The sequence below is a fragment of the Tympanuchus pallidicinctus genome, unplaced genomic scaffold (genome assembly GCF_026119805.1).
Source record: "Tympanuchus pallidicinctus isolate F22 unplaced genomic scaffold, pur_lepc_1.0 scaffold3, whole genome shotgun sequence".
Taxonomy (NCBI): domain Eukaryota; kingdom Metazoa; phylum Chordata; class Aves; order Galliformes; family Phasianidae; genus Tympanuchus; species Tympanuchus pallidicinctus.
In genome coordinates, this window is record NW_026294747.1 from 43,260,926 (window position 1) to 43,284,198 (window position 23,273).

A 23,273-nucleotide genomic window follows, 5' to 3' on the forward strand; every position below is an offset into this window, starting at 1 on the left:
ATAAGATCAATCTACTTTTTATTTGCAGTATATTTTGACATATTCTCTATTAATGTGAGAACCACTTTGTTGCGCTTTTCCCTTATGTTTTATGCATTTAAAAAACAAATATTTAGTCTAACTCATTGACTTATAGACTAAATATGAAATTAGAATAGATTTTTGTTTAGTGAGCTTAGACCCAACCTCCCCTGCTTTGCAACTTGTTGGCTAAATTGTAGGTGCTTATTCTATCTAACATGGAAAAGCACATGCACAGTCATGGCAATGAACAAGCAAAGTTTCCTATATCAGCCTATTACCTCATTACTGATGCTTACTGTATCTCATTTAATAAGTATTCATGCTTCAAATAAGGGGAAAAACAACAAAAGACACAACGAAATCTAAATTACTTGATAAAAGTAATAAAAGAAATTGCTTTTGGAATTACATGCATTTTCCAAATGCTCTCTCCCTCTCCTATCCAGACAAAGAAATGTAATGTTTGTAAACTCAATGATACTTTTAAAATTAAAAGTTTGCTGTTGTTCTATTTCCAAGAACTCAAATAATAAAAAATAAACACATTTGATTTAAACATGGACAACTGCACTGTTGAACAAAGGAATGGGGGCTGGCAAAATTCTTGATATACACACGTACACGGAACAGAAGCTTCAGATAAACTCTTTATTACTAACAGAACACCTTCATACCCTGAGGCACATTATTTACCATACCAGAGCAATGGTTTTATGTAACACTACAAAGATTAGTGTTTTGTTTGTTTGTTTTTTAAGTTGTTTTTTTTTTTTTTTTTTCCTGGATTGAAGTTCTAGCTTATAAGTGGAACATATTCAGTGTGCCATTACTGCTGCATAAGTCTAAGTACTTGAAACTGCCCAGTCAAGCAGTAACTCTTTTTGAAAGCACAGTAACAAAACACGTCTGAACAGCCTCACTTTATATTCAGCTATCTTCATCCTTAAGACCGTAACATTATGCATTTGAAAGTAAAACGTTTATTGCCTAGACTGCAGTTCTACTAGTAGCTGAGTCCATCTAATGGTTCCCTACCAAAAGGAGGAGGTCTCATTCTCCCCATTCCCCTCTTGGCATTTGTTCCCTTTTTTTACCTTCGTATCTTCCTACTCTCACTTGTTTGGCCTTGTCTCTTTTCTCACCAGCACCACCAGCTGTTATCACATCTTCTGGTGAATCAACTCAGCCCACTAAAACTAAAGAAAGCTGTGATTTCTTGGCTGTGTCTTTTCTGCTGTTTTGGAGAATGAAATGAACCAAAAAAATACCAGAAAAATAAATAAATTAATAAATAAAATAAAATATACATGCCAGGAGTGTAGGTACAGGAAAGATCACAGCTGGTAACTACATCTCCTGACACTACCAACTCAGATACTCCTCAGACTCTCAAGATATTCATTGCTGTAAGTATATAAGCACACTGTTAAGGCACAACAGCCAGATTCACAAAAGGAATGGACACAGAGTAGATTAAATGTCTCACATTTTACCCCTTAAGATTTTGCAAGTTTCTCTTTCTGAGCAGAGATAATGAGAAGAAATGGGGGTAGGTTAAAAAAGTATCACATAAAGTCACAAACAAAAAGGTCCATTCTTGAATTCACAAGAAAAAACATGCTAAATGTGCCAAAAAGCTTTACTAATGAAATAAATTAACAGATGGAATGAGGCAAATAGAATCTACTCTGATAAATATTTCATTTGGTATTACACATCATTCAAGCTGTATGGTCATCAACTTTATCATGTTACCTAGAATTTCATATTATATTCTATCTATAGTTAGAAGAAAATATAAAAATTCCACAAAAGTAGAAGGAAGAAAGTTCAGTGACAATAATGCTTTTGTTTAGAATACCAAATTGAAGATCTAGGATGCTACTCAGCTTAACACAAAGCATGACAAAGCATGGGGAACTTCAGCAGACAGAACAACACACAGTCATCATTTTACAACCTCTCTTAAAGATAACAAAGGTCAGAAAATAGCATCAGGAACCACGAAGGAAGTATGTTGTGATAAAATACGGGATTTTATACAGGAACAAACAGCTGAGATACATCCATGTAAGAAGTGATAGAACTCAAAGAGCTAAGATGAAACAACAGATCAAATGTTTAGTCAGTGGCATTGCTCAGCAAAACACAAAGGCCAGCTCTCAGTACTCTGCATGGGTCAGTCCTCTCAGGGGTGACACAGAAGAGAAAGGAGCGTAAGGAATAAAAAGGTGTCCTTTCAATTAACACAAACAAGGGGTGACATCTGTGAAGAAATGAGCCACGCTGTGAGGGGGAATCCACTGCCCCACACACCTACCACTGACTATGCCCAGTTCTCTGACAAGGAACCTAATGCAGGGGCAAGAGAAACTTACGAGCCCTTATCCACAGGAGCTTCATGCAGAGCCCCAGCAGCAATACAACCTTCTACTGCTCTCCAGTCAGGCAAGGAGTGGACTCCTCATACCACACAACCATTCTCCAGGTAAAGCACAGCATGTTTTCTTAAGCTACCAAGAAACACATCCTCATAAAACTCCATGTTTCTGAAAAATCAAGAGTTCAGAAAAAAAACGGAGGTGGAAGGAGAGCAGGACATCCAAGATAGTATTTCAGCACTAAGAGCAGTTTCTCTTCTAAGCTGAGAACTCAGAACTTGTGAATAATAAAGAAAACAGAAACAGGTTGCACAGGTATAATACAGGGTATAATACAGGGATAAACCAAAGCAAATCACAGCAGACAAAACTCTACTCAATGCTAATGCTTTTCTAGAAGATAGCTAAGAACTCACACACTTCTGTTGATCAAGTTCAAAAAATGAGACTAAAAAGAGTGAAGGGACTGAAGAAGATGCAGGGTAACAAAACCTATTAACTGAGAACTGAGTAAGAGCACAGCTTGGTTAATCTAGGAAAACAAAGACTAAAAATTATTTAAACACAAAGTAGGGCAGTTGAAAGAAAGAAGGAAAGAAAAGGTAAACACCAGCACAGGAGGAAAAATATACTTAACTCAAAATTTTATGTATTAAATGAAATATACAACATTTCTAGCCATTTGATGTTATCAATTCTCTTCTGATTTTTCTCACTCATTAGCCCAGGAGAAGTCTAATTTTGATGTTACTGCTCCTATTATAGACATCCTAGAGATGTTAATATCTGAAGAAAACTCCTTGAAGTTGTTTTGTGCCGTTCATTCATCATTACAGTTAATAAGAGTTTTGCTTTTTTGCTCCTAACCCTAGTTTTTGCTATTGGACCATTTTACCAAAACAAAGTAAAACTGAAGACAAAATTTCCTATTTTCTATTGCATCCCAACAGCAAATTTGAAAATGCTTACTAACCTTTCTTTTATTTTTATACTCTTCAAAGTAATCATGAACAAAGCTGCCACGTAACTGAATATACTAATTTGGAGAAAGGCAGAAAGATAAAGCTAGAGTCTCAAAATTCATGCTATATACAGCACACAAAACATGAGTTATATTCACAAACAGGTACAACACTTACTGGAAAGAAAAGACTGTGCAAATGCTTCAAAGTAAACAAGCAGAATCTGTATTAGTAATCACTTATCTTTATACTGTTCCTCTGTTTATGCAGTATTACTGAGAATTCACACAATGTTCCTAAGCACGAGGCTTACAGGAATGCTTCGTTGAGGGAACAGAACATAGGACCTCTAAAAAACATCCTGTTGATAGTCTTGTAAAAATGTCAGAGTAAAATAAATAAGGCAGATGATTTCACTGCTGAGTTGCTTATTACACTTCTGTCTGAACGCAGCCTCTAAGGAACCACTTTTTCCCAAATCAATTCAATTTAAAATATCCACATTGCAGTAACATGGGGATTTGCTGGCAGTAGAATCATCGAATTGTATAATGGGCCCCAAAGCCCATTCAGTTCCATCCCCCAGCCACAGGCAGGGCTGCCACCCACTACGATCAGGCTGCCCAGACCCCTGCCATAGCTCCTCTGGGCAAAAAAAAAAAAGGCATTAAAATATGGTCAAAAACATTCAAACATGCCTTATGCTTATGCATGGAAAAGAAATCCAAGGCACCATGCACGACCACACACTCAGAGAAAGAAACGTTCATTTCACCTTCTCACATCTACAGTACAGTGCATTAAAAAGAAGTTGAGAAGAACGTCATTTGGGAAAAGTAAGGCAGCAATGGATGGAGAGTTTGGGTGCAGAAAAGGTCAAATCTGATGTGCCTACCAAACGTGTTGTAAGAAAACAAGAAAACATATTTTAGTACAAACACAAAATGCCTGCATGTCAACAAAAATTCCAAGCATTCTCCACTAAACTAGCTATAGAACACAGTATATATGGTTAACTGTTATATAGAATAGTTATATATTTTGTAAGGAAGAATATGTAAATCAGGAGATGCCAACAGGAAATTTCCCAGTATTAACCTGAAATCATGAGTAAAGCTTGCCTGTCTTTCTGTTCAGCTGCTGAAGCTTGAATTTCTGCAACACATCCTTGTTTCCAAGGTTTTTGCAGCAGAAACACGTTTTGATTCTGACAACAGCCAATTCAGTACCACTTAAAATTTGGAAATACTTTTTGAAATTGTTTGGCCAGTGGCAAGAAAATAATCTGAGTAATGGACACTTTGAAAGAATTGATTAATTTTCAAGTGCCATTAGTTTTAATAACAAACATAAACAGACATCTGCACAATATTCGTTTTTTTCTTAGCACAGCACCAGCCTTCTGTTTACAGCCAATCTGCATAGTCAGAAATCAATCTGATCTCTGCACTGTCTCCAACTTCAGGAACAGAGTTAACAAATGAAATAATGGAATTTTTTTAACTTTTTGCAAAAAAAGGAAGTGGAGAATGAGGGCACAGATCCTGCTATCTCTCACAGTATTTCAGAATAGTTATCACAATTTAAAATGAAAATGAGGTATCTTCTAGTACTAGACCTTCACATCTCTGTAGGTATTCAGTCACCCAGCTCTTCCAAGAGTCAATTTCCTTTATGACAACTATGACCCAAACAGATACAGTCCCTCCTTGGCAAAGTTATTCAAATACTTAGCAAATGAGCTCCTACTACTACCATGTGTTTGTACACACACACCAAAAGCACTTAAGGACAGGCTTCTCTCTCTCACTACACTCCTGCAAGTGGCATAGTGGCAAAACAAAAGAAACAACTCCTACACAGACAAGTCCTTCACATTTTTGTTATGCTTGACAGATACTTTGTAACCCAATAAAAATCAGTTACACATAGACAATGAAAAAAAGAAAAACAATTTATTTTCTATTGTGTCATCTATTGAGGGCTGGCAACCAAGCAACATCTTTATAAAGAGGAACGGGACACTGCAGCTGTGTCAGGGTGTCAGCACAAGTACCAGCACTACGATGGGTACAGACCAGGTCCAGTTCCTTCAGGCTTTGATTTAGCAAGTCAGCAGCAATGGAGATTAGACCATATTGCAGTCTGGATCCTGTACTGTTTCCATGATACAGCAATATCCTTGAGAGGGAGCAAGATACAGGAGGAGTGACAAGAGATCTGAAAGGTTAGGGCCGGTTTTAATGCGATGGCTACCTGATGTTAGATTCCAATCAAAAAGCTTTTGTTTTTTCTTTTCCCAGCCTGCACAAGTAGTACATTCCTGAACTCTATTGATTAAAAAATAAAAATAAAAAAAAGATCATCTACAATTTTATAGTCTCTTGTTTAAATTAAAGCATATATATAAAGCAAATATAAGGACAGAAGGATTACTGCTGTCGATTCTCAGAGGCATCCTCCTTGAAAAAGAGCTACATTAAAGTACTAGTGGCAAAGTTTCAATGTTCATTGTTTTTCCTGGAATAAATTCAAGTCTTTGAACGCCTCCAATTTCAAATTGCAAATCAACTAACTAGATGGTAGCTACTACTGATTAAATGGTGGTTGCATAATCAGCCAGAAAGACATTTAGAAGTTATATATATTTCAAAATGTTTTACGTTTGGTTTTGGTTTGTTTGTTTTTAAAGGTATGTAAAGCCTCCTTTTAGTTTCAGAATAGCTTCCTTAACTCCTTATACACCAAAAGGCTGGAATGTTCGTCAGCTGTTAAGTGCCATTCCATGTATCTTCGAAACACTGACACTCAGCAGTTAGTCTTCAAAGGTTTAGAATATTTTATACCTTCTCATACAAGTTAATGCATACTTGAAAGATATTCACTTAATTCTCTTGCTTTCTTGACTTACAAGGAAATCTCTGCACAGTTAGTGAGAAAAGAGAAATTTCAAAATGGACCAATTCTAGGTATGAAGCAACACTCCGTGTTACTCCTAAAATGTTATTCTTCAGGGTGAAGTAAAAGTTCTCTTATTCTCTTTTCTAGTTTGTACCTGACATATAAAGAAGAATGGATTTTCCACTTATACTGGATGATGCATAAGTAAAAGCAGTGAATAACCTAGTGAACAAAGACACACAACAAAACAATAAAACACGAAAGAACTTTAGACAAATTCAGATCTTCATCAGATTTTAAAAGAGATTTTTTAGTATTTATAGGAATGGAACTGAAGTCGAAAAATAAACGCTAAGAAATCCATACCATTTATTCATAAGTGTATACTCAGATGTTTCATATGATGATTTATATGGCCTAACATACAAATTACTATAATCACAATTCTGGTATTAAAATACAATTTGAATTCACTCAGTAAAAAGTCGTGCTACAGTTTAGTGGAAGGAACTTTTAGTGTCACAACATCACCTCCTGAATACACACAAGGAAGACTCCACTGCACTGCAGTGTGAATACCAGAGCTGGTCTGCCTGCAACAGCAGACAGGCACATTTTCTGTTTCACTCACAAGCAGCTAAACTTGGGTGACTTCCTGCCTCCTCCTCAGGATTCACCCCCTTTTAACATCCACAGCTTCAACTGCAAAAAGCTTATTTAAAGTAAGTGCTTCCGTTTCTAAGCTATATTAAAAATATCCACACTCCTCTGTTTGAAAAATTTCACATTATCTTTACATTTTTATATTAAATTAAAATTTGAAGAGTGTTAAAAAGCAGAATGGAAAGATCTTGTACCTAACGTGTATAAACAAAATATCAGGATACATGCTAAATTTAAAAATAAAGTATTACAAATCGTTAAAAAGTATGCTCTAAATTTGTCCCTATTTATACACACATAAATATTTAAAGTAGCAGTCCTCCGTTGGGTTCTGGTAAATTCAAGTGAAAACAAACAACAAAAAGAGAAGGAACCCATAAAAGCAGCAATAACTGAAAGCCTGGCACATTGACCATATTAGGCAATCTTGAAAGAACCGGGATTGGCTCTAAATTAAGAAAGGAAGCTAAAAGATATAATGGTAGAAGTATGTAAAATCATGATTGGCACTGATTTGTATTTCTCTAACATCTCTTTTTCTTTTCTACTATTTCTAGCAGTGGCCTAAAATTGATATGGCCTAAATAAAACTGATAGATGACATTTAAAATTAAATTCATAATGCGTAATTATCTTGTAAACTCCAAGTGAGCACTGTACTAAAGATTGGAAAAAAGAAAAAAAGACTGCATGTTCATGCACCATCAGCTTTACTACGAAGGACTAAAGTGTACACAGAACAAAATCAGATTTTTAAAGTTTATGCCAGACCAGCTGATATGTTCTAGGAAAAATCTAACTCCTCTATAGGCCAGATGTTCCTTAGTGAACCATTATATACTTCTTTGTGGGGTTGCGGTTGGCATTTTTTTGGTTGCTTGGTTGGTTTGGGTTTGTTTTCTTCATTTTGTTTCATTTTGCTATATGCAGAAGATGTCAGATTAAATGGACTATTTCCATTAGCAGCCTTCCATCAAAACAATTCAAAACATGGAATCTAGCTTATTCCTTACTATGATTGTCGCTGTGTTTCTTTCAATACATGTATTTGTCTTTTGTGCAGGTGTGAAAACAGTAACTCTGGTAAAGGACAAATGGGAAGTTTTAGAAAATTCAACTCCTATTGCAATTAAATGATGAAAATGGAACTGAGATGTAATTCTCATATCACGCACTATGGCAGCATTACTCCATTACTTTGAGAAGCTTAGTGACAATTCCCACCACGACATCTCAGAATAGTTTTAAAATTTGGATGTCCTTTCTTCAAACAGCACATGAAAATCTCAAACTCTTTACAGACACTGCATGATTTACCTTTACCTCTTGTTTACGTACGTGAATGAATAAGAATTGTTTTTGGAACAAAATGCTTTCCCTATCCAGAATTCCATCATTTCAATCAAAAAGCAATTTTCCAACAAAACAAAAAGCTCTACAAAATCTATGTGCTTTCAATAACAAATGCCAGAAATGTACTTAACAAACATCTGTGCAAAGTTCTGAAGCTCTTAAGTATGGAAAGTGGTATTCCTTTTTTCATTTTTTTGAATGATGACTGAATTTAATATTAATCTTTCAATAGAAGCCTTATTTAAATCATAAAGGACCTCCCATGCAGGATCTAAAAGGATCTATAGAGCAGGTATAATGGAGATTGTATACTTGAATACATACTGTTGGTCTTCATGCACATTTATCCTGCAGCACAATGTTAAAATAAGTGATAACTGAAGAGATTTGTAAAAAAATTATACAAATCAACATTATAAACATCAGGAATTTCACTGTTATCAATCACCTTCTAACAGTCTTTCTAAGATTTACTTTCTAATAGTAAAATAAAAAACAATATCAAAGAATAGTTCGTGCTTAAGGTACTTTAAGTTAATACAAGTTCATGTTACATATATTTTAATCAAAGGGTCTAATAACAACTAGATGAATACAAAATGGACTGTCACACTTTTCAATCAAAACATTAATACTTTATTAATACAGAAGCCTCATGATTGCACTATCCACAACTGTTAAAAACGTTTGTAAGGATAAAATACAAATCCTAAACAAAAACAGCAACAAAAATGGTGAATCAAATCTTACCCATTCTTGAAATATAAAACATGCGCCCTCTGTAGTCCTGTTTCCAAGAAAAAACCAAGTTCCTGTTCATGTGTAGTAGGCCCTGGCTTAGGGCTTCTGTTTTGTATATTAGTATTAATTACCTACAAGTACAAAAGACAGAAATGCTGACAACAAAAATTAACAAGTTTTGTAATTTCAGTAAAAGCTTTCAATGAAATCAAAAGCTTGAAAGAGTGATAAATGAAGCATTTACTTATCAGTCACCCAAATTAAAAAGGAAGAATTTGGTGAATCTAGTGAAAGAGAACTTTCAGAAAGGCCACAAAAATGACACAATGGAAAATGAAGCTGAACAGATGAGAAAACAACCAGATGAGTAACCAAATGAGTAACCATGCAATTCTTCAGCTCTACAGAGATTAGCTTACCCTTTCTATCTCCTGAAGGTACAGAAGAGCAATATCCCCAGCTTTCTCATAGCACATAACAATTTCTTGTTCACGGTCCACATGGAGGTTGCTAGCTGAAGAAGAAATTGGCAGCTTCTCAAGACAGAGACCTGAATATAAAACAATTTCATAAGAAGAATTAAAAAGTAACATCATATAGTACTACAATACTACATAATAATGAGACCCTTCAATGAGGGGAAGAAACAAAAACACACACAAATAAATGAAGTTGTGGTCCTCTGATACAGACACAGACAAATAAATAATACTGATGCCTCCTCAAAAATAATAATAATAATAATAAAAATTTAAAAAAATTTTTTTTGCAACTTTGATTTGAAAGAACATTATGATGGTCTACCAAAGTGTCCAGTGTGTTTCTATATTAGTTTTAAATCACTTCATACAAATCTTCACTTTTCCTGAGTGAACACAGCAACAAAAGAACTGACAAATTCCTCTTAAATGTCCCTTCATATACACCTTTATAAGGTCCTTCATTGAAAATAAATGCAGCATAAGATACTATGCAGGCAGCAGTTTAAGCAGTAGATGAGTAGGAGAAATTGTTGTGACAAATATCCAAATATATATATATATGAATGCCCAAAAATAACTCAGTATAGCCAACTTTACTAAAAAGTACCTCACTCATCAAACACAGAAGCCTTTTTCCTCACAGGATTTCACTGGGCTTATCCAACAAAAACATTTGGTGCTTTGATAGGAAAAAAAAACAAACAACAAAAAAACCCCAATCCTGTTTGCTTGTCTAAAATCAAAGCCCAGCAGCTCTCAATAACCAATTATGTCTCTTACACAATTCACACTTCTATTATTTTCAATTATTTTCAAAATAATTAGGGAAACCAGCTGGAAAGAACCTTGAGAACAATAACCCACCTGACCAAGGAACCAACCAACCCCAATTTTTTAACTTGCTCTTAAAGCCTCCAGCTCTAGGGATGTCTTGACCTTCCTATGCAATTTATTATAGAAATCAATTATTCTTAAATTATTATTTTTTCCTAATGTCTAAATCCCTCTCCCTACATTAACTACTCCTAGTCTTCTTCACAGAGTTTGTTTCTTTCTTTACAAAACCTCTTTTTAAATGTCTAGAGAAAGAGAAACATGTCTGCTACAAGGAACATCAATTCTCACTCTTGCCATTCTGCCTTGACTGCTAATCATTTTCATCTCCTCGGGACACTTTACAGCAGGTTATACCTATTTTGACTTTCTGATCCAAAACTGGATACATATCTCCATTATCTCTGCTTGAAGCCTCAACAGTACTAAGCAGAAAAGATGAAAAAAATCCTGCATTTAATGTAGGATACTTTTTAATACAAATGAACAGAACTGTAGTGCCTTCTCCTCTACTTAAAATATGCAGCAGATCATCAGATCAATCACACAAAACATGACTCATCAATTACACCCATTGTACAATTTTTCAAATACTGTTTTGCATTAGAAGTGTAGCACTTTTCACATATTCTTAAGAGACCTATTTTGGGTCATTATTCCAGCTTCTCAGTAGTAAATGTTGATCTAGAAGAGCATTCAACTGCTCTCATATTAGTATAATTCACAATTTAAATGACCATACTCTCCCTTCATCATCTAGGGCTTTTAGAAGCCATGAATTCCATTATTTGAGGGGAAAAAACCACTACATATAATTACAAATATTGGGTACACACCTGTAGGATGCCAGGTTGTACTAAATCCCATTTTAGTGTGTTGAATGATATCTGTCCATCAGTACTGTAAGGTATGGAGACAGGTTCACTTGAACTCATTTTCTTATTAAAACATCTTGAGAAAATACAAGGAATCTGAGACTATTTACTATTAAACTTGAGCTACACAATATTGGTGAACCCCATATTCTTTTAGAAGATCTGTTAAGATTCAGTACCTCCCCACAAAAGTATAAATCTTTATTAAGAAACGAATAAATAAAGCTACATTTCTTGTTCAAGAAGATGACTTATGCCTACACCAGAGCTCACTGGCCACCTTCTTTACCACTTAGAAACAACACAAAATCTACACTTCCTATTTGTAAACTACACACCCAGATCAGACATAATCCTGACTTTACTACAAACTGCTCTGTTAGAGAAAAGATAAAATTCAGTATACTTTCCAAAAACCTGTATGTTCCTTAAGCCCAGCAAACATGCAATAGACCACATCTTACAAGCCTGCCAAATCTGAATACAACGGACACTGGACTTTTCTGACATGCTGTGGTTCTCATCTCACATATCTCTCAAAATTAATTTCAGCAACCTTTATACCAACCTTTGCTAATAAAAACACCAAGAGACTGAAAGCATCAGCTAATTGGTAAGGTTCATTCCTCCCTACTCCTCTCCCGTGACAAACAACAAGAGCCCTACAGTAATTCTCCACTACATGAAAAATATTACTCAAACAGCTCTTCGTGGAATTGACATGGATTTATTATTACTATTTTTATAAGTTATGACCACAGTTATAGTCTTTTTAATCTGAAAAACTCAGTATACAGACATTTTCTCATTTTACACAAGATTTTTTTTTTAAGATGTGATAGAATCTCAGAAATAATCACTGCCAGAAACCAGTACAGTAGGAGCACAACATTCTAGCGACCTTTTGGTGAAGCACATAATTATATTTCTTATAGTAACCTTATTATACAAGTGCATTCACTGTATTTTTCCTAGGATGTTTCTTGCAACCTGCAAAAATACGTATTTTAAGCACAAAGTGCTTTGGAGCAGGAAGTAAATTGGGAGAACTTCCATGAAACGACGACTTACTAGGATTGATTTATTTGGTTTGTGAACACAATTCAGTACTGTATCAAAAACAAAACCACACAGACTAGAAGAAAAACCTTTAATAAATTACAATTTCTTTATCAAGTTAAAATAAAACAGTTCCTTCATACTCCAATCATTTATATTTTCTTAAGCACAGCTAATGAAGTGCAAAAGTTAATGCATTAAAATACAGGAACATATTTTTAATTAGAAATAGATATAAATAGTAATATAGCAATAACAACCATATAATATACTGCCCATTTTTCGTAAGAGTACTGGGAGAAGATAAACAGTGAATGAAAAATTAGGGATCATTATATTAGCCTCCTGGGAAATAAACAAGCAAGTGACAACATACAGTATCCAAAAACACGTGAAGACACAGTATCACCTTAAATCATCTGCTGAAGTGTTTATATATATTTGGACAAGTCAGTTCTCCCCTTTGTGCTTGTTTCCATCTGCCAGGCAATCATCTCTGCTTCTCTCCCGCAAAAGGGCAGGAATTTCTCTACTATTTATAAACTTTTTTGAGATATTCAGTAAAGAACAGCGTGCCACTTCTATGAAATATTACCGTATTTATTGTATAGGTCATGGCTATTTCTTTATTTAGCCTTTATTTTGTTTTATTCGGCAAGAATATTGTGCCAGTTGGTATCACACAAATTGATTTTGATGCTCGTGGCTTTTAAGTTTAAGTCCCTCCAACCAAAACCACCTGCAAGTAAAAGCTTTCAACAAATTGGGTCAATGTTATTTTGGGAAGACATTTATCTCATACGTATCTAATCCTGATATCAAGCAAGATGACTTCTGAGGGAAAAGAAAGTGAGAAGCAGTGAAATGAATACAAGTCCACACTAGTGAAGCTTACATGTTTTGCAAAGTAACTCTAAAATAGATTGTCAAAACAGCAACAAACACTATTTGAACAAGAAAAGGGTATGTCTGGTATTTCAATTACATGCTAACCAGCAAAGGTTTTCTTTAAATATTTAAATCCTGAATAATTTATAAATTTTTGTGTGCGTGTAAGGTTCAGAAAGCAAACAGTACATTGCCTAATCACTTATCCCAAGTGACATTCATATCTCTATGGTACCAGGTTAACCATCTCAACTTTTTTTTTTTTTTTTTTTAATAACTAAATATAATACAAGAGCTAACCAAAATACACACACACATACACTAGCCACTACCGACAAACGATGGTTCCCTGATAAGAATGAGCAATGAACTAACAATTTTTAAGAAGTCCCCATGGAATAGATTTGTATAGCTAACAGTTTTTATTTTGAGAGCAATAACAGTAACCATGTTTAATTTATTCAATTACACATCACTTCTAAAAATTAAAAAAAAAAAAAAAAAATTCAAAGCAAACCACTGTAGGAAAACCACTTAACACCCCCATTTCATTTCCCAGAGTAAAACAATAATAAGAACAATAAATAAGAAGGGGGAAAAAGAAAAAAAGCCTGAGGGAAGTCTATCATATTTATAGTGTTGTTTGACCGATGATTTTCCATGATGCCAACTAATGCTTTGCCTGTATAACCGCTAGTACTGAAATAATAATCCTCTGGTTTATCTACTATCTTCAGTATACAAGTCAAAGGGCAGACAAAAAAAAGCTGGAAGACTATTTTATACTTCAGTAATATTTTTGCAAGTGAGAAAGAGTTGCAACAATAGAATGGTGCACCTGGGTTTGCTTGCTGTTTTCCTTATACACGTAAAACACAAGCCTGAGTATACAGAATTTATTCTTCCCTATGATAAGCAAGGCAGTACTATTAAGTAACAATAAAAAACACCCACCAGCCTTTCATCAGTCCTTTTAATGAGTTCTGTATTTAGCTTATATTTTTAGAACAATCAAGTATATGGATTACAGCATGCACTTATTTGTAGTTTTTGACAAAAAATTGAAACCCTAGTTAGTGCTATCAAGGAACTCCCACAGTTCGTTTCTAAACTTAGAATGAACACTGCTAATTTCACTTAAGGACTTATTTTTACAAGTCTTCAGTAAAAGATTGTGACTTATTTATAGAAAATGTTTTTTTAAAAAGCAAAGTATGAACTTTTTTTCCTTTCCAATTTACAACCACTATTTGTTAAGTATTATTGAAAGGAGAAAGACCAAGAATAGAGGAGGAATGGAATGGGCTGCCCAGGGAGGAAGTGGAGTCCTTGGAGGTGTTCAAGAAACATTTAGATGTTGTATTGAGCAACACGGTGTAGCAGAAAATATTAGTGATAGGTGGATGGTTGGACTGGATGATCTTGGGGGTCTTTTCCAACCTGGTGATTCTATGATTTTCTATACAAACAAACAAAAAGCCAACACAATGAAACTGAGTTCTTAAATTTGTTTTAATACATTCAGTGTTTGGGTTTCAAAGACTGGCTCTAAAAGCACGGAATCACAGAATTGTATGGGTTGGAAAGGACCTCAAGAGATTATCAAGTCCAACTCTCCTATTAAAGCATGTTCCTTTAGTGGAACATAGGAACAGTAGGCCACACAGGTGAGTGTCTGGATGGGTCTTAAATAGTAAGAGACTCTACAATCTCTCTGGGTAACCTGTTCCAGAGCTTGGTCACCCTTGCCATAAAGAAGTTCTTCCACATGTTTGGATGGAACTTCCTATGCTCAATTTTTAGGCCAGTGTTCCTTGTCCTATCACTACATACCACTGAGAAGAGCCAGACCTCACCCATTTTCCTCCCACCTCCCATTAGATAAATATTAATCAGTTCCCTCCTCGGTCTTCTTTTCCCTCAGGCTGAGGAAAATGAGGCAAACTTTTGGTTTTCCCTCTTCAATCTCTGTTCAAGCTGGGAAAAGAAAAGGTTTATCTGGAAAAGTTTGAAGCAGCCATGATCTGCAAAGAGCCTGCTGATGGACTGCAGCTCTTTAAAGAAGCTGAGTTCCTGACACATTGCCTAATGAGGCTAGGGATCTCTGGCATAATAACTAAAACTTTCATTTAGCATTCTTCCACAAAGAGCTTCTCAGTGTCTGCTGAAATAGGCTAGCAATGTACATGATCTCATTACAATCGTATACAATTAAAGATCAGCACTTAAAGCATCTTTTGCTAACTGCAAAGTAGCAATTCACAGGCACCTGACACTTCTGATGAACCTAATGAGTAATGCCATGTTTCTGTAAGTAGAACTAATTAATAGCCAGCCAAACTTGGTAAATGCAACATTAAATTTGAATATGGGTCAGCAGCAGTAAAGACAGCCTCACCTTACTCAACACACATCATCTAAATATAATCATATATATATATAAATATAAGCATGAATAGGGCTACAATCCTATAATGTCACATTCTAACTTGTATAACATCTCTCACATACTTAACAAGAATGTAGCTGTAATGTAACACAACTCTCTTGTCAGTACTGTAGTATTGACCTGTACTGTACTGTAGAATACCTGTAGTACCCTACTATTCTATGACAATATAGTAAATATGAACACCATTTCTTAACTAAAATCAAAAGTTTGCAGAGTTGAAAACTGGAAGAAGCATCAGACTCATAAATTGCTATGTTTGTCTTTGAGCATCTGTAGAAAGATTCACTGACATGCAAAACCAAGTACTGTAAATTCATTTTTCATCCATCTTTACTTACTCAGCAGCACAAGAATCATGTTACCTAAGACTTCAATAAGCTGATTTCCCAGTTAAATATGTACTTTTTATTTGAGCGCCACTGACAAGCTGCACCTCCCCAAAGTAACACAATATCCCACTATGCAAGCATCTCATCCCTGCTTCCATAAGCAAACAAAAATTGCTTAGAAATACAGAAGAAATTGCCACACACAGTATTTGAATAAAGCCTATGTGCTCTTTCCAGTATGTTACCTCATTCATACACTGCTGAAAACTTGCACAAACTTAATTGTCCTGATCCCAGAGACCATAGGAGATCCCTAGGAGAATATTAGCTTCAGTCATTAATGAAATGGATTCTAAAAATATGTGCTTCCGTGTGATAATAGAGTTACACCAATTTTCTTCTGGTTCATCTTTTAAGGAAAGCATGGTAGGGAAAGCTGGAGTTAGATACACAACCTAACCTAAAAAAGCACTGAGGCCTCTCGTTCACAAGTTCATGAAACTGCATGGTGCAGGGTTGGAAAGAACCCAACACTATGGAAAACAGAAAAGATTTCAAAGGTCATTCAATAGGATTTTTCTCATAATTTTGTTGAAATCTTACACTGATTTTGAGAAATCTAATGAGATGGTTTCTCTGGAAGCTGTGAAACAGCATATCACTACTTAGACAAGAAAAGAATAACAATATTTTAATCTTCTGGAGTTGAACGCCTTTTCTGGCTTTTTCAGTATTACGCCTCTTGCTTATATTCCTACTAAATACAATGTCTTCTGCTAAAGCTAAATATAGCACTGAGACTTAAAGGCATTCTTTAACGAATATTTATGCATATGGAATTCATTTTTGTAATAAAAGTTTTGAGGAAACCTTTGTGAATACATCACAGCCAGCAGACTGCTTCTGAAGAACTAAATTGTGCTTAACGACAGAATTAATTCAAGTTGAAGACTGCAGGCTTGCAGAGACAATAAATTTCATATTCTGGACGAAGATCCAGAATTTGCCAATGAAAAATATTGTAATTTAATGAACATTTTTCCATGAGGTTTGCAAAACAAACAAGGAAACAATCAAACAACTTTTACGGATAATACATTCAGACACACTTATTTTGGAGAGACTGAAGTGGCAGTAAGAACTCTTCCAATATTTTTTTCCCATATCTTACTTTCTGACAGAAGAAACAAATATATGCACATTTATGCACCGTGTAACCCCTCAAGTATCTGTGTATACAAACACACACGAATACATACACTCCACAGTTCAGCAAGCTCTTAGAGACCTCACTTCTCCTGCCATGTTCCAATTCTGTTCCTCTCCCCACAAACAGCACTACAGTTCTTCCTCTTCCCCTTCTTTCCAGCAACCTGTAGATAAAGCTCCAACAAAACTCATCTTGAATTTGACCTCAGGCTTGTTTTTGCACTTCATTTCATTCATACACATACACTGAATCATCCTTTGCTGTGAAGAATTGAAAAACATACTTCATATGTACAGAGCAAGAGTAAGATTGCACAGGTGCAAAGCAAGTCAGGAGACTAAACTGTCTAGGGTTAGAGAATTACATTCTCATTTAAGCACCTTGTCAAAGTTGCAGAAGAATAAACAACATTTCTGCTCAGACACCTCACTCAACTGGTCACCTCTGTTACAGAGAGGAAAGATCAGAGCAAGAAGACAAGCATTTGTGGTGGTCCTATCTAAAAGTAAGAAAAAAATTGTTAATAGGGCAATTAAAAACTACCGTCAGTTTTCAGTCATACGCAGACCACCATAAAAGAGGATACATATCTCCTGTTGGCCGCACATCCAGATGTGCTGGGTTTGCCCACAGGTGGATTGACATGAGGCAACTGAAGCAGGCTTTGGTACTGCCAGTCTACAGGCCGCTGCACTGAGCTGTGCAGTCAGGCTGATGTGTGCACATGAGCAGTTCCCTACTTCCTGGAAATAACAAGAATCGGTCCATGACTGCCACAGAAATAAAAACTAAAAGCTTAGAGAACTTTTTCTCTTTGCATATTCAGGTTATCCTTAAACCTGCAAACACAAATACAAATTGCAGTGAAGCACAAAGTCCCCACAAGAATAATTTGTATTTAATTGTGAAGTAACTACAAACCTCCAGTAACCTCTGAAGAGGTTCTTCAGACTGAAATTTTTTACAGTCCAGTCTTACAAGGAGAAAAATGAAGTTTCATGGGAGGAAGAAAAGAAGAGGAAAATTAACCACACTACTGCTAATTATGTACACTATTTAGCTGTTAATTAAGTATTTCTAGATATTGAATACGGAATTTAAGACTGCTCTGCGACTTCAATCTTATTCTAGAACACACAGGAAATGACTTACAACCTGTTTGGAAGGATATTATGTTTCATTAATCATCCATTCAAACTGGAAACAGAAAAGAAAAAAAAAAGCAGCACTTCTAGACATGAACAGAACAACAGAAAAGCAATAGTCACCAGGTTTGCCCAGGTAAGCTGGTAACCAGGCACCTAGTATAAAGGACCAAACTAATGAAGTCTGATCAAGACTAGATCATGCTTGATATCACAGACTGCAGTGTTTAAGTAGAAAACTTGAAATCAGAAGCAGTAAAATAAAAAGCATATCTAGGCAGCAAGCATGCTTTTCTTCCTCCTTTTCTTTCCTTAAAAGATGAACCAAGAAAAACATTCCAGTGTAGAGAAGAAATTAAGGCAATAAACCACTCTTACTGTTTTCTAATAAATTAATTTTTCATCAAATAAATTGTATAATACCCTTCCTTTCGGCAAAATTGCTTCAATCGTTCTATATTTTCATGAAATTAAATAAAACAGAGCCAAAAGAGTTGAAACCTGGGAAAAAAAACTTTGTTAAATTATTTGCATTGAATTCTTTGGAAATACAAGCAAATTTATGCGCATGAAGTTAATCAAATGAAAGAAATTTTCATAAGAAAAACGTGACAAATCCAACACAAATCCTTGCAGATGGGCAGGCTTACAACACATGTAAAAAATCCCCATACTCTTTCCTTTCCGCTCTCAGTGAAAACAGTCAATGCCTTCCAAGGTTGTTAGAATCAAACCTTAACCATTTAACAGTGAATGCTACTGAAGCCTCTCCTAATTTATTTGTTGACTCTGACACTCCATCCACCGTAACAAAAAGTATATGCACTTATGAAACCCAATTAAACATGGCAGACCAAGGCAAACATTTAGACACAGAAAATTCTCATAAACCCACGGTGCACAAACTGTCACTTTCCTCTAAGCACTGAACTCACAGCCCTCCAACGAGTTTTCTAAACTGAAGAGGTACTGCCACCTTCAGACATCAGAGCAGCATTACAATTTTCATTATCCTGGATTCTTCAAAAAGGAAAAAATAAACTTCACTTTTTGAATTATTTTTAAATATATTCAATCCTCAAAGTTTCTAGAAGTTAAACTGCAGAACAAAAATTGTTTTAAGTCCTTTTATCATGTTATGATTAATTTTATGAATTAGCTTACTGTAACCTAAAAATTCCAACATTCACCTAAAAAGCATTGTGAATCAAGGTTCTTCAATTCTGACCAATTGCAAAACTGCATCACTTTTTTAACCCTTAATTTTCAGGAACAGTGATAATAATTCTAGTTTATTGTTACAGTTATTCTGGCATTCAGATATTCAAGGACTTTGAAATGCACATCTAAAAAATTGATGGGGTAACAGCAATTAAAATGGAAATCTTCATAGAGGTGAGAGTCTTGTCAACCTAGACAAACTCTGATCAGATTAAAGGAGCTAAACTATTCTCTTACTTATCTGCAAATACAGCACTCAACCACTGTGTTAATGATACATATGCTAGTAATTTCTTTAACTTTGGACAAGATACGGATTAACTTCTTAAATACTTGTTCCACTTTATTGTATTGGAAAGAGTAATCTTACCTTTAGTAGAGTATGCTTCAGCAATCATCCGTAACCTATATGGTGGCACAGCAGCTAGCTGCAAATCATCAACTCCAACTCTGGCATATGTGTTCAGAGCTTCCTTGTAGTCCCCTTCCACATAGTTCAATTTGGCCATAAGTAGGTTAGCCTCTTGTAAGAATTCTGGCTAGAAGCAATAGGAATAAGAAAGTTTTTATTCCCGATCCAAGCACATCTAATTATTTTAATCTGACAGTTATTTGGCCTGTTTTCGGCATATATTCACCGTGAAAACCTCAAGTAGATTTTTCCTCAAGAGAGCAAAATCCCACCAGAATTCTAACTCCATGTAATATTAGGGAATCTTGAAGCAGAAGTTGAAGTCATTTAGTAATATTCCATCAAGCTACGGAAAAGCATTATCAGACATTTTACATAGTCATATACTTACTCACAAGTGCAAGAGAAATACCTCTCTGGTAAGTTCCAGCTTTGCCAGGTAACAAAACTATTTAAAAGCAGTTTATCATTACAACCTCTCCAATGGTTTCAGCACCACAAGCACAACATAGTGTCAAAACTTAAAGTGTGCTCTACAGCCCACATATTAACATAATTTGCACAGTCCCAGAGTGCCAAGGTAGAAGGAAGGTATTCAGAAAAGGATTCAGGGAAGAATGGAAGAAAAAAGGAAAAGAAAATAACTCTCCCAGGCATCACAGAAAACACAAAATAGGAAGTTAGAGATGACTGTAAAGCAAGGTTCTCATCTCTCAAGAGATAGCCATGAATATAGAAATGCCAAGCGAAGAGTAGTTACAGCAATAATTGACATGCTAAGAATATTTTTTAAAAAGTGGCATAATTATTCCTCTCAAGTATTAACTTTACTTTTCTCCACAAACATAACTTAAGAAATCTTTCCTGAGTACTTATGAGACTATTAAAGAAATTAGTGAAATATTTCATATTTATAACATTTAAATTACTGCAAAGAATGATTTAGTTATGCACTCCAGGTGAAACTTCCACAAAACAATCTGCAAGTTCTTCACGTAAGCCTTCAAGAAGTCACTGAGAATTTTCCTGTTCTTCTAATGAAAGAAGGCAAAGAACTTATGTGAACAAAGATCCATGAAGAAAGAAAGAGACACAAAATAGCACAGCACCAATGATGGGAGTAACAATAAAACAAGAAACTAGAATTTTCTATGTTTTTCTCTATACTCAGCAACATAACCCAGTCAATTTCAAGTTCTGACCAACTTACCTTTAGGTTTCCTCTATCAAGTGCTGCTGTTAGATGCTTCCTGACCTCAGTTAGCTTTGGCCGGGGGCCCCGCGGACTACTGCTCTGCTTAAGAGCATTTTCCTTCAAAAACTGTTCCAGTTTGGACTCTCCAAGAAGAAGTTCTGCCATGTCATCTGAAATAAATTTTAAAAAATAACAACATGAAATTTTAGAAATCATTTTATTTCACCAATATTTCTGTGTAGTTACCATTGCCTCCACTGAAAATTTCCAGACCTGAATTTTAAATACAAACTGAAACAGGCATAGAGTCAACTACTTAGATTTAACATATCAAGTGGGTACATCATTTTACTTTTCACTTTATCTATTACATGCCTGCTATTGTAGATTTAAGTTTCTTATGTTCTAAGGTATAATGAACTAGAGCATTAATCTGTAGCCAGTACTCTTCTTATTTTAAAAACAACATGTATTTCAAAAGCCTTGGGGATACTGTAGCATTCTGAATTTGTAAAAATTCATTTCTAATACTCATTTTAATGAAAAATCCTGTTTCATAAAATGCCTGTTGTGGTTTCACAAGTATGAACACAAAGATAAAGGATTAATTTTTGACACAAGTTGCATATTGCATGTCATAGAATCCAATAATCATCTGATTTGGAATGAACCCTTACAGGTCATCTAGTCTAACTCCCCTGCAATGAACAGGAACACCTACATCTAGATCAAGTTGCTCAGAGCCCAGTCCAGCCTGACATTGAATGTCTTGAGGGACAGGGCATCCACTACCTCTCTGTGCAATCTGTGCCAGTTGTTCATTACCCGAACCATTTTTCTTATACACAGTCTAATCTCCAATCTAATCCAAATCTCTTAAAATCAAATTCTTTTAGTTTGAAACCACTTCTCCTTGTCCTGTCACAACAGACCCAGCTAAGAAGTCTGTCTCCTTCCTTTTTACAGCTCTCTTTTAGATATTGATAGGCCAATATCAGGTCACCTCAAATCCTTCTCCAGGCTGAACGGCCCCAGCTCTTTCAGCCTGTCTTTATAGGAGAGGTGTCCCATCACTTGGATCATTTCTGTCGCCCTCCTCTGGACGCACTCCAACAGATCCACTTCTCTCCTGTACTGAGGAGTCCACAACCGGATGCAGGACTCCAGGTGAGGTCTCACCACCTTAAAGGAATGTCACCCACGATGTCTCTGATCATTATTTCACATCTGGGCTGTAAGAATACGGCTGTCAACCAGATCTTGTTAAGGCTCCAGCCATCTCACACCTTTCTATTTCTCATCTTTCTCAGTTTCTTAAGAGGCATACCACCACTTCTGGAGACAGTTTGTAATACTGAAATTCAAAAAAATTGTCATCCTCTACCTCATGCCTATCCAGGATGATTAAACTTATTTTACTGAAACACATTCAATAGTTCTTTTAGTGAAAAGAGAGCTAGAAACATCATCACCTTACTATTTGGGACTTGAAAATATCACATCGTGTCTTGCAAACAATGTTTGCATACTCAAATATGAACTGAAAATAAATAAGTAAAATAGATTTTTAAAAAGGGAGAAGGCAAAATGCTGACAATCAGGAAACTGCTGACCGCCCATGCCCTTTAGCACTATCCTTAGAGGCTATAGGAAGACATGGAAAGGCCGAGATAAGCACAACTTGGTGTTAATATACCAGAGAAAAACCTCCCTTCAGCAAGTATAAATGCATCAACATTAGCTTGTATTTAAGTACAGCAAGTCTCAGTACTGTGCCTGTTGGACTACTATATGTGCCCTATGTACAGTGCCATTATACAGTAAGCTACAAAGATCAGTTCTGTCCTGTAATGGCTTATCAACTGAAAAGACAAAAGTCTAGAAAAAAATTTCCATGAAAACTTGAGCTTGCTGCTGATTTTTAAATCTAAAATTTCTAAATTTCACCAAGGGAGCTTAAGAGACCAACCAAATAGCAGAGGTATCAAGGGATTTGTTATTTTTCCATTTACAATTTCAATCTGATGTTCTGGTAATTATATCCATAGTGATCTGGACATTTATGTGTTCTAAACTGTACCCACTCATGTTTAATGGTTTAAACAGTACTGCAGAACGGAAAGATCTCAGCTTCCAGATGAAGATG

The 23,273-nt window shown here is 35.5% G+C and overlaps 1 protein-coding gene across 4 annotated transcripts in view; it reads right to left on the reverse strand.

Annotated features, from left to right (window-relative positions):
- Window positions 1-23,273, reverse strand: part of TTC7B (tetratricopeptide repeat domain 7B) — a 122,876-nt gene that overhangs the window by 82,531 nt on the left and 17,072 nt on the right. For all 4 annotated transcript variants that reach the window (XM_052693680.1, XM_052693683.1, XM_052693681.1 and 1 more), the window contains exons 2-5: window positions 21,143-21,297; window positions 19,891-20,059; window positions 9,445-9,575; window positions 9,035-9,156 (exon numbers count right to left, since the gene is read on the reverse strand). In XM_052693680.1, coding sequence (XP_052549640.1) covers window positions 9,035-9,156; window positions 9,445-9,575; window positions 19,891-20,059; window positions 21,143-21,297 — 577 coding nt within the window. The remainder of the gene's footprint in view (window positions 1-9,034; window positions 9,157-9,444; window positions 9,576-19,890; window positions 20,060-21,142; window positions 21,298-23,273) is intronic.